Source organism: Bison bison, unplaced genomic scaffold (genome assembly GCF_000754665.1).
Source record: "Bison bison bison isolate TAMUID 2011002044 unplaced genomic scaffold, Bison_UMD1.0 scf7180017864537, whole genome shotgun sequence".
Lineage (NCBI taxonomy): Eukaryota > Metazoa > Chordata > Mammalia > Artiodactyla > Bovidae > Bison > Bison bison.
This window is the reverse complement of record NW_011495085.1, coordinates 1,823,004-1,835,487: the sequence shown is the minus strand read 5'-3', so window position 1 is coordinate 1,835,487 and position 12,484 is coordinate 1,823,004. Positions and strand designations below refer to the sequence as shown.

The window sequence follows — 12,484 nt, the reverse complement described above, 5'->3', positions numbered from 1 at the left end:
GCAGCCATGGGGGAGTGGAAGTAGGTTGGTGAGGCTTGCAGAGAGAGCTGGGGGACTTGTGGTGGAGACAGGATGGAGTGGAAGACGGGGTCAAGCCCACGCAGGTGTTAGACCATTTTAGGGATGCCTTTGTCCTGATTGTTTGAGAAAACTGTCAAGGGTTTATAAACAGCAGGAGATAAGATCAGATTTCTGTGTTGAGAGGATCCCTAGCGTTCATAGCAAGGAACACACTGGAGGAGGGAAAAAGTGAGGGCAGATGATTTGAGGCTAGAGCAGTTGCCTGAGCGGATGGTGGTTTCTGAAATCCGGTTGGCAACAGAAAGCAGGCTGGAGAGAGACTTGGAGTAAAACAGCACTTGGTGACAAACTGGATACATGGTATGACTCCTGGGTTTCTCCGCTGGCCAAGACATTTCCAAATTAGGGCTTGTGCAGACCTGACTTATTTATTCTCCAAAGACATCTCTCTTTCAGTGAGCCTCAGAATTTTTATTCTATCACTATTTACGGAGCACCTGTTATGCATCTGGTTGCTGGTGACACAGGAGTGGACCAGTTTGTCTCTTATGGATATAGTGCCTATTGCTTCTGGTAAGGCTGATGAAGGTGAAGATCAGTGCAAGCAAAATAAAAACAATAAACTATGGGAGGTCAGTTTTTCTTCTGGGAAATCAGAATAAATGTATTTTTTAAAAGCATTTCTAAAATGCTAAAAAACTTTCTAAAGCCTCTTACCTCCTCACAGGAACCAGTGGGACAGACAGGAAGGTGTGACCTGAGGAGCTAGTACAGATGGAGACTCCTAAGGTCACAGAGGTGTGAGAAATCAGTACATGGACTCAGTTTTTCCAAGATGAGGGTTTGCCCTCCTTTTCAAAATGAAGACCATCATCAAGGTTGAAAAGGCAGCCTGCCAGAGAACAGTACTCCTCTCTAAATAGTCTTATTTTGAAAAAATAAGACTCACGGCCTCTCAACCATGGAAAGAGCGAGCATACTTCTAAATGAAGTCCTAGCCACAAAAGCGCATTTCCCGCCTTCATTATTAGCTGCAATAACATAGCCAGAGTCTTTACTGGCCAAATGAAGGCAGGTGAATCAGGGAAATTCTGACTTTGTACTGATTCATCATGGAAGTGAACAGTTTCACGTATGGATCCTGGAAGCTCTTGTATAGACCCTGTGGGGAGAACTTGGAAGCAAGGGAAATAAAAAGGCAGGCCTACTTTCGTCTTAGGTTGGATGGCATCACCGACTTGATGGACATGAGTCTGAGCAAGCTCTGGGAGATGGTGAAGCACAGGGAAGCCTGGCGTGCTGCAGTCCATGGGGTCGCAAAGAGTCAGACAACACTGAGTAACTGACAACAACTTTCGTCTTTATTTGGCATTATTTGAGTGCTTAGTTATGTGAAAAATTTTGGTGTTTTGTCTCTGTTACATGAGTTTACTTCTCATATTTAGCTGTTCTATACTCATGAAGGGATTTAAAGCAATGTTCTTATATTTTCAACAAGCTTGATTTTTACAAGACTATAAGAAGTTTGATCCCAGGGTGATGGTGTGACCTCCTGTGACCTACCAAAGCAGTAGAGATGGGAGCAGCATCTTCCCAGCAGCTGTGATTTCTCAATTCTAAGGACAGTCAATTGTGACAGAACAGGCCCATCAACTGGTATCTCTTCTCTCCTAGAGGAGATACTTGTTTCTGCCGAATTATGAAAAAACACCCCAACACACATCTGGACCAAATATTCAATAACATTATTTATCAAAATAAATTTATTAAAAGTATTCAAAGACCACTTCAAAGTTTAGCTGCCATCAGGACAGTTTTGGCACTCATAATGGACATTGTCATTTTCTACACAAAAGCACTCATTCTAGTACAAACACCAATTGACAGTTCAAACACAATCATTTCAGTTTTAGAGTTACGTGAGACAACAGTACTGATGATCTGTAGACATAGGAACTTCAGTACCCTTGCACATAGTAAACATATATTACCTAGAACTAAAGAAGCTACATCTAAACCACTATGTGGTAACAAGGACTGATTTAGGGAAAGATGTACAGCCAGCTAGCTGAGGCCACATAATCCCAGACCTATTGATTGTAAATGCTTCTGGACCAATAGTGTTACATTGTTATCTTTCAGTCTCAAGCTCCTGCTTCTCCAGCATGAGACACACCACATTTAAACCACACTCTCTCTCTCTGCTCCATCAGTTACAGAAGCTGCCCCAGTACCAGCTTCTCCTACGTGGCGACCGGCTTCCTGATTCACTACCCAGCTCTGAATCAATAGTTCTGAGTGATGTTTCCTGAACACCCAGGCTGAATTCAAGGTCAGTCTTTTCGGCAGGTGACAGCCTTTCCCCTTAGGAAAAAAATGAAAAGTCCTCCATTTCTGGGCTCCCGCTTTCATCTCATGTGGCATGGGGTTCTGTGGTGATCTGCGGCTTTTTACACAAGTCCTGGTAGAATTCTGACTCCAAGAAACGCGGATAAGAGTTGTTCTCCATCAAGCTGTACACCCTTTTCTGGGCAGTTGTGAAGCAGCCACTGGTAGCCTCCTGTATGTTTTGGGCAATCAGAGTTTTGGTTTGAAAGTCTATGTTGATCTGAAATAAAACAAAGTTTTATTCCATATTAAGAGTTAGAAATTGAAATATATGTAGTATTTGAAAACAAACAAACAAAAAAACACCCAAACTATAATGTGTGGCCAGTGTCGCCAGCTAAGTCAGTGAAGAAATGTAATTAACCTCACTAAGAGCCAGAAGTAGGGGAAAAACAGCCTACTCACCCACCCCCCTTTAATTTGAGGTCTCTTCAAATTCTTTTCCCTTTGGTGCTGAGGATGTTTAAAATATGCTGAAACAAAGAACTTTTTCCCCCCATTACCTCTTTTGGAGCTTCTTTTTCTATGAAGTCAGTATATATTTTCTTTGCTTTTGAGGACAGCTTTTGGGGTGACTTGGTTTTTTTGAAGTCTTCACAGGCCAGCCAGAATTCAATATTTTCTTCACAGAATTCAGATTTTAAAAAAGCCCTGAATGCAGCAAGACCATCTGGGGGAGGGAAGGAAGAAAGCATGCAGAAATTGCACTGAGTGTCCAAATAATCCCTTATGTGTTTTCCTAGAACTCCCACTCTCCTGGCCCCATATTTTATTATTTGCCAGATGGAAGCAATTTTCTTGAGTTTACTCAAACCTGTAATCGTCAAAATTTAGCTCTTTAAAGACTAAGACGCCAGTCAGCAAAATGTGTAAGTTGGCACACTACTACAAAAATATAAACACTTAGCTTTGCTGTTAACACAACTGATAGGGGAGCCCTAAGTTCTTTGGGAATGAAGCCTCTTGAAAACATTGTTTGCAATGGAAAAGCTGACTTAACCTTAACAGACAGCAACTGCCATTACAATCTGGGGCTATTTCCCCCCACTCCCCACGTATTGTGAAAAAGCCATGCATTTCCCTGGTTAATCACTGGGAAATAAAGGAGAAAAATAGGCCCCATGGTACAGGGATTGTAAAGTCAAACTCTCCTTGGGCAAGCTGCTCTTGCTGTGTGAACACAACCATACCATCCTCTCCTGATACTTGAAATGGATCAAATTCAAGAGGTTAACTTACATTTACTGGCTAGCAGCTCATCAAATGCTTCTGACCACAGCTGGGCTTCCTCAGGAGAAGGCCTGCAAAAGAAGGTCTGCACATCAGCTCCTGATAGCCAGAGGTTCCCTCTTCAGCTCAGCAGTGAGCTGCGCATATTGGCAAGTACAAGATTTTCAACTTACTTGATGAAGGTTTGCTGTTTGCTTTTCTTGCCAGTTTTGGGCTTCCCAGGAGAGGAGGAATTTTGCAAGAAGTAGCTCAAACGGCTCTTCCAATCTTTTAATCTACAAAAGAAAAAAAAAAAAGATACTCACTTAGCGGCAACACTTGAAACTGCCATTGCAGCTGAAGGCATTTTTACCAAATAAAGTCGCCCCCAGTAGCTACAGACAAGCCAAATAAGACAAAACAACTTCTCCAGTCAGTCTTACTCCTTTAATCCAGCACCTAAGTACTCAACACACCAGTTTCATCCACTCATCTGAACATAATTATTAGTTTTATACGGATAGGACGACCTACAATTATAGGGTATTTTAATGAATTTAGTTTGCATAGTTCAAAGGTAGATGCTATTTCTGGCCCACAAAAGGCAGCCAGTTTTTCTGCAACGGTTAATTACAATTCTGAGACATTTCACACTTGAGGAAGCCCACAGTGGACCTGCCCTGAGCCAGCCCATGCTCGTCTCCCTTCTAGTCTCAGAGCAGGAGGCTCGGGACCACCCGAGAAGCTGTGCACAATGAGGTGTGTGTGCGCGAGATTGACCGCCCCCTCTCCCAACTCCAGCACTCATTTTAAGAAGGTGATGCAGAACAATTATTTGTTCCACACTCTTGAGTGGGTGAGACTTGCTGTTCAATTAAAAAAAATTAAAAGTATATTTAGAATCAGCAAAAATATCTCCATCCCAGCAGTCGTGTAAGCAGATCAGAATTTACAGTGCCTCTCACTGTAAAGGCCGGGGGCGCGTGGCCGCAGGATTCTCCGAAGTCATTTTCGATGCAGGGAGACAAAAAGCCAACCCGCATCTATCTCCGCCCCTGCATCAAGAATTTTCTGCAGTTTCTAAACTCTACCCGAGTCCTTCAATAAATACCTACACCACACAGGTTTAAACGTAACTTAACAAATTAACCTTTTACACACACACACACACACACATTTTTCTTTTTTTCCTGCAGAGATGCAGGCAGGCTACCCAGTTCCCATGCCAAAGCCCAGCGCGAGTGTACCGCATTTGCAGCCGCCCGGGACAACTGGGTCCGTAGGGGCGGCCAGTCAGGGAGGAAGAAAGCCGCACTCACAGGGTTCGCTTCATCTTCTCTCGCTTCTCCTCGTTCTTGGGGCCGGTGCCAGCGCCTTTGTCCATGGGTCCGCACTCGTGCTGGACAGCCAGGAACAGAGCACTTTGCATTATCTCCCTCCCGCTGGGAACGCTGTTCTGGGGGGGCCGGGCTGCCGGCACCCGTATTTATATAATAGGCGGCGGGGCGGAGGCGGGGTCTCACGGCGCCGGTCCCGCCCCCGGCGGGCGCCGATTGGCCGACGGCGGCCACGGGCCGCGCTGTCACGGGCGCCGCCGAAGGGTCTGGAAACCCGGGTCCCGCTGACGTCCGCTGCCCGGGCGTCGTGCGCAGTCGGGCCGGACGCCCGCTGGTGTGGGGGTCAGAGAAAATTCCCTTTTGAACGGTCGCAGGCGACCTTTGCCCAGTCGTGGCGGCCGGCCATGGGGTCGCAGGGCCGTGGCGGGCAGGGAGCCAGGTTGGCTGCAGGCACCGCGGGGGCGCTCGCTCCCCGCCTTTTCCCTGTCTCGTTCCCTCCCCCGCGCTCCAGAGCTCCTGACCCCAAAGGGAGCCGTGATTCCCAGCAGGTAAAGGTTGTTTATTGGGAAGCTGAATACAGTAACCTTATTTTGAATTAGGTTTAAAAGGGGATGTGTTTTTGGAGCTCAAGTCCTCGCTCTGCGCCTCCTTTCTTGATCTGGGAACTGACCGTCACCTGTTCTTTGAGACGCCTTTTAATTTGGGGAAGGAAACAGAATTGGAGGAACAGTGACAGTCCCGGGGGGCAGTGGTGTGATCTGCTCTGCAGCGTGCCCGAGCATCTTGGAGCCTTGCACATTGTGGGGGAATGCACATTGGTCAGGGAAGGAAGAGGAGAAAGTGCTTTAACTGGGCGTGCGGTTTTGATTACCAGCAGGCTCGTGGCTGGGTCGGTCCGTGGGGTTGCAGACTTATTTCTCAGGAGTCCTTGGCCGCCTCTCCTTCCAGAACAGAAAAAGAAATCACAGCTCTTCTTAACAGGGAAACACCACGAGCTCGCAGCTATCGTGCACCAGAATCATTTTAGTGTAAAAGAGCAAGCATGCAGGATTTCCTCCTGAGTCACTCTTAGTTGGCTTGGAATTTGCGAGAACACTTTAATTGGCAAAAAAGAGAGATGGGGGTGGAGGGAGGGAGGCGTTCACAGCTTCTTTGAAAAAGCTTAATGTCTTGATTCTTCAGAAATCATCTTGCTGTAGCAGGATTTAAGTGGTTTGATTGGTAAGGGTGAGTTGATAACTGCCACTCCAAAATGACTTGATTTCAGATACCATTATTAGAATTGTACAGTGGAATAGTAGGCAGATTAACGGCAAGGTTTTTGTTGTTCTGTCCCTAAGTCATTTCTGACTGCAGTCCCATGGGCTGCAACTTGCCAGGCTTCCCTGTTCTTTATATCCTGGTGTTTGCTCAAAGTCATGTCCATTGAGTCGGTGATGCCAGCTAATCATCTCATTCTCTGTCACCCTCTTCTCCTCCTGCGCTCAATCTTTCCCAGCATCAGAGTCTTTCCCAGTCAGTCTGCTCCTCGCATCAGCTGGCCAAAGTATTGGAGCTTCAGCTTCAGCAGCAGTCCTTCCAATGAATATTGAGGGTTCATTTCCTTAAGGATTGACTGGTTTGATCGCTTTGCTGGGAGACTCTCAAGAGTCTTCTGCAGTGTAACAATTTGAAAGCAGCAATTCTTCGGTGCTCAGCCATTATGGTCTAACTCTCACATTCATACATGACTATTGGAAAAATCATAGCTTTGGCTATAGGGACCTTTGTCAGCAAAGCGATGTCTCTATTTTTTTAATACAGGCAGCATGCATGTTCTTTACTTTGTATTAGAGCTGTTAAAAGAAAATTGGAACTAATTTACCATATTCTTATGATGAGCTGCCAGTAGTTGGAGCTCCAAGTTTGACTTGGGGAGTAAAACCTACAGTTATTATTAAAGAGAACAGTTGTGTACTCAGTAACGGAAAGGAAAAATCATTTAGATTTCAGTAATAAATATTTGAAAGCAAGTTTGTGAAATGTAAGAATATAATTTTTCTCAAGTATATGCTCTTGATCTCTAAAAGAACTTTACATGATATTTCCTACAACTGTTTTCACCTTCTTATGTTTAAGTACTTATTTGTTAAATATGTGTAATATGTAAACATTTGCTTTTCTTGCTAGTATAAACCTCAATATATTTTTCACTTAGAATTTTAGATGGTAGAATTCACTCATAGTGGAAAATTCAGGAGTTCTGACTAAGAGGCAGCAAGGAGAGCCAGTCTTGTGTCAGGATACCTAGGTAGAGTCTTGGCTTCACCAGTAAATACTAAGTAACTATTGGGACAGTCCCATCCCACCTCCCAAGCACCAGTATCTCATCTCTAGTAAGAGTAATGTGTTTTTCTCATCAACGTCATTGGATATTATGTGAATCTCTCATGAAAGGCCTTTATAAATTTTAAAGTACTATACAAATGTTTGTCTTTCTTAATTTGCATATGTGGGGAAAAGGAAATATCTGAAGCATAGTTATTCCAGGTAGAAAAATCATTAAAAGATTAATTCAGAGTTAACTTATAAATGTTAAGCACTGTTAAAATTAAAGATAATGTCACAGCTTTGTAGACTATCGGACTCATGATAGATAATGTTCTCTGGGTAAAAAACCAAATAAAAAAATTAAGTAAACTGGTATTTGAACTTTTCAGAGATCCTCGTCAGAAAAGTTCACGACCATAAATGTATATGTATCCATGTAAGTAACTGCTTGAAATATAGACCATTCTAGATGTTTCTTGTAAGTGTTTAATGTAGCTATTTGCTTTTTTTGCAAACCATTTCCGATTGACAGCTGGTATTAAGGTAGGCAGACCAGTACATTTAAAATGAAAGCTACAGTCTTTAATGACTTCCCTTTGTTTTTTTGGTTGCAGCTGGCTTTTAGGTAAATGGAATTGCTTACTATTAAGATGACACATATTTTCCATTCTGTGGTGGAAGAAGAAACACTGCAATAGGATGTAAATACTGCACAGCAAAACCGCAGCTAGAGAGTGACCTGATGAGCTGGACATACCTTTTCCTGTCAGCTCTACCGTGCCCTCTACTGGAGAGGCTGTCTGCTGAGCACATTGGTGGTGGAAGCTTGCAGGGTGGTTCTGGAACTTCTGTAGCCAAAAAAATTTAAGTTACTGAGGAGGGCAAACAAAAAAGACTAGTTTCTAGTAACACGAAAGGGAGAATAATGAAAAGCAAAAGTGTCCTCTGCCACATACACTCTTCTATTCCGACTGTATGCCATTATTAATAAAAACTATTATTATTATCTAAAAATATTTATACATGATAACTTTCATACTTAAGCTTTAGAAATTTAGGAAGCAAGATATATACTTTAAAAGACACCAGAGAATCATTCTGTGTATTCCTGTGCTTTACTTTTTTTGGTCAGTAAGATATCTCAGTTTCTAAATTTGTAGAAGTTGCAAACCTGTTGTATATGTCATGAATTTTTAAATTGGTGAGAAGTTTAAAAAAAGGGGAAAAAATTAGGAAATTAAGCACTATTTGGCAAAGGGTATGATGAGTAATTGGAAACTTTTAGTATCATAATTGTTGAGGTATTTGAGGAAGTGTGACACCTGTCTTGACATTTCTGTCTTTGTCCTCCCCCACCTTTTGGGTATTATTTAACCTTAATTGGTGAAATATTCTTTAAACAGACTGAACATATGACCCCACAATGAATGAACTTATGACCCAACAGGATTCTGTACTCTACTCTTCATTCCTAATATCTGACATTTAAAAAACTCATAATTGCTCTCTTTCTTAGAATGTAATTTGCATACCCAGGAGCTGAAAAGAGAGAAAGTCAGTGTTTTTGTCTGGGATGAATCAAGAGTTTCAACCAAATACTTGACATGTATTATAGAGGAGTTAATGATTTTACTTAGTCCTTGCATTAATAATCCCAACAAGAGCATTTCCATAGCTCTGCCTTGAATTCACGCATAGTATGAGGTCTGTCATACTCCAAATGCAGGCACGGCCTACTTAAATTTAATAATTCTCCCTTACCCAATCCAAAGCATTGGATTCTCTTTGGAAATCAACAACAGGAGCATCACATTTTTTTCTTCCCAAATAAAAAATCCTAAATGTATCAATGTATTGAAATATGTCTGGTAGGTTCCTGTAGTTAAAGGACACTGAGTGTGAAGTCTAGGTTTGGGGATTATTTCCAGTATCTGCCTGTTGCTGCTCTGTTCCAGTGACCCAGGACTACACACAATCTCAGGGGAGAGTAGTCAATTAGAAGTAAGTCACATAGATGGCATTTTGTCCCTCAGGCTAGAAATTTCTTTGCTGACACTTGTTCTCCTGGGATTTTAATTTCTGTGCACAGAATTCTGTCAAATCATTAAAATGCCAAGTGTCTATTGATTACTGTTTTGAAATCCTGAGATAGTGGCATCATAATATACAAGATTTCAAAGTTCTATATGCTATTAGTCACAGAGAATCTTTTTTTTTTTAAGTTTGAAGAAAGACTGCTTTTCATCTAATAAATGAGGAATCCATTTGCATTGGTATTTCCAGTTGACTAACTGTTCCTATGAAGAGAGTATTACTCCATTTCAGACACTGATTTTTAAAGATCTTTGATTCATGGACTACTTCACAAAACCCTAAAACTTTGTGAATTTTCTCTCCCAAACATGTTTTTTTTTTTAACAAAGAAAAAATTCCAAAATCTTAACCAAATTAATTGGTAAAATAATAGCACTTTCAAGGTATCCCCGTGGGCCTGATCCAACTGCCATGTTATGAATATTTGAGTCCTGAATGCTGAGCTAGCATCCTTAGCTTGCAAAGACAAAATAATTTTGTCTTTATTTTCATAAATTATCCTTAGGAGAGCGGGACAGTTGGAGGGTTTGTCCTTAATTGGGATACTCGCTTTTAGTTCCTAGTTCCTGGCATTATTTTAGCTGGGACCCCAGAGAAATTGCTTAGCCTTCTTGTGCCTAGGCTTCAAATCTTCAAGGTGGAAGTAATTATATAAGCTTTCCTTTGTGAGGAACTGAAAAAAGAAAATTGGGGGGAATGCCCTGAGTGTCTGGTTGATAATAATGCACAGGCCTGGTGTTCAGCAAAACTTTACTGCAGGACTGCTTTCTTCCATATGAGTTTTTTGCTTTTTGTTGTTGCTTTCCTAGCGCCCATTATTTACTGCTGCTGCCCCTAAGGTGGCGGGTCTTCCAACCATGTGTGTGTGTGTGTGTGTGTGAGTCGCTCAGTCATGTCCAACTCTTTGCAATGCCATGAACTGTAGCCTGCCAGACTTCTCTGTCCATGGAATTCTCCAGGCAAGAATACTGGAGCGGATTGCCATTCCCTCTTCAGACATCTTCCCAACCCAGGGATCGAACCCTGGTCTCCATCCAGGTAGAAAGGTTGAATCAGAAGGCCCTGAGTGTGTCTGCCAGTCCAAGGAACACCAGGACAAGCTCTGTCTTGCTTCTGCGGAGGATGCACCGTATTAAGGATGAGGGTGGCCAGTGGAGGGTTCTTCTGTCCGTGGTGCTGACCTGGGGAGGCTGCATCTGCTCTCCGCCAGGTGCTGGCCCCTGGCCTCTGGGCGGTCACTACCAGATACTGCCGCTTTCTGAGGGAGGGGGGTCTGTTCATCCACTGGGTGCCCTGGTAGCCCCTTTTACTCTTCCAGATGCCCCATAGGGAATATCAGGGACGTAAGGTTACTTTTAGAAATGTTTTAAGTTTTTCCTGAAAAAAATGGTTTGAAAATGTCTAGCTCTTCCACATGCTAACATTTCTATATATTGATATTTTGAAAGAATTCTCCACTATCTTCACAGGGTGAAATCTCCCTGCTTAGATGTTTGGTGAAAATTCATTTCTTTTTCTCAGTGCAGTATAGGAAGTATGTTAAGTTGTCTCTAGTGGTTCTGCCTGTTCCTTTCTAAGTACATTCCTTACCCCCCATACCCCGCCTCCCCGCCCCCCCCACCACACACCTGCCCTCCTTTTCTGATCATTGTGAGGCTTTCTTCTTTGGAGACTTAATAGACTTGCAGTGCTTCAGTTATTTTCTTCTTTCAGTTAATGCAGTGTGCATTTAGTTTCATAATCTTTAATAAGAGTTTTTAAATGAATTTTAAAATAAACCCAGCATAAGTGAACATAGTCCCCTGGCTTCCCCAAGCCTAGATCAGTTGTATTTAACCAAGCAGAGTGAGTCAGTTTCATCAAAACTGCTTTGAGTTCATCTTATTGGAAGTTTTATTTTCCCATGTGTGTCTGTACCTGGTTTCAAGGCTCCACATCCACGTTGCGTTCTTCATGAGCTGCAGACTGATCTCTCATCTTGAGTAATAATCTGCCTTTCATAATCATTTAGAACTTGTTCCAGATGCAGTAGAGTTTTCTCTTTTTTAAAACTTTTTTTGCTGATAAATAAATTGGCTCACTTTTCCTCTCTGTTCTTTAGCTTCTTGTGAAATCAGTTTATACTTACCCAAAGATGGGAGTTTTCGTCTGAAGCATCTTTCTAGTGCTGTCTGAAGTTGTTCTTTGCTTTTCTCGTGTACTTTAATGGCTGTTTGCTTGTAGTTACTTGAATTGGATGGGTTTCAGTGAATCTTTCAAAGACTTAATATTTCTTGTAATGTCCTCTTGTTCCAAACATTTAGATTTCTCTTTGCTAAGTCCTTTTGTAAAGGCCTATATTTTAATTCCAAGCAAGGAATTGAAGATTTCCAGCTCTTTATTCTCCAGTATTCTCCAGGCAGGAATACTGAGTGGGTTGCCATTCCCTTCTCTAGGGTATCTTCCTGACCCTGGGATTGAATTTGGGTCTCCCACATTGCAGGCAGATTCTTTACCATCTGAGCCCCCAAGGAAGTGGGTCTTTATTTATGGCTTCCAGTTTTACTGTTTAGTAGTTTCCTCTTGAGTCTGGCTTCTATTAAAGTTGATTAAGATCCTGTAAAAATTAGGTTGAACTTGCCACATTTTTTATGTCTTTCCTCCAGAAGGGCAGAAACTTCAATAGCTAGCTCTCTGTCTTGTGTGAAGAAGGCTTTTAATTATTAGAAATCTGACTATGACTGTAAATAACACCATCTCCCACAGTAATCCATGGGCTCTGGCTCTGTTTTAATGTTCTTTAGGAGAGTGACCACTGGCTGGTACAGCATATACAGAACCAGGGCCACACAGAGCAGCATGGTCATGAGCAGGCCCCCAAGGACCGCCTCAGCTGTTCTGAACCAATGCAGGTTGCCAGGACGCAGATGGCTTCATGGACCAAACAACACTAGTGAGCATCTTCATGAACCAGCCCATGCCTGGTAAGTAGGGTAGACCTCAGTGCAGGTGGCAGAGGGGCACAAATATAATAAATTATAGGCTAATGCTCCTTTTCCTCTTGATTGGTTTTTCATTCTGTGTTTCCGGAGGTCTTATTTTACTCATACATGTCACAGAAACCTTCCTGTTCTCAGAGCCTCTCT

The 12,484-nt window shown here is 42.5% G+C and overlaps 1 protein-coding gene across 1 annotated transcript; it reads right to left on the bottom strand.

The window, feature by feature from the left end:
- Window positions 1-1,360: 1,360 nt before the first annotated feature.
- On the bottom strand, window positions 1,361-5,081 carry RGS2 (regulator of G-protein signaling 2). Its single transcript, XM_010832096.1, has 5 exons — window positions 4,938-5,081; window positions 3,813-3,914; window positions 3,649-3,710; window positions 2,913-3,079; window positions 1,361-2,629 (listed from the first exon to the last, which is right to left on the bottom strand). The coding sequence occupies exons 1-5, from the start codon at window positions 5,045-5,047 to the stop codon at window positions 2,435-2,437; spliced, it is 636 nt and encodes a 211-aa protein (XP_010830398.1). The 5' UTR covers window positions 5,048-5,081; the 3' UTR covers window positions 1,361-2,434.
- Between the last annotated feature and the right edge of the window lie 7,403 nt (window positions 5,082-12,484).

Coding starts and splice junctions, on each gene's coding strand:
- RGS2 (XM_010832096.1), bottom strand. CDS start 5,047: ATGCAAAGTGCTCTGTTCCTGGCTGTCCAGCACGAGTGCGGACCCATG. Junction 3,080..3,648: donor TGAGCTGCTAGCCAGTAAAT/GTAAGTTAACCT, acceptor TCCCTCCCCCAG/ATGGTCTTGCTGCATTCAGG. Junction 2,630..2,912: donor AAAAAGAAGCTCCAAAAGAG/GTAATGGGGGGA, acceptor GTTTTATTTCAG/ATCAACATAGACTTTCAAAC.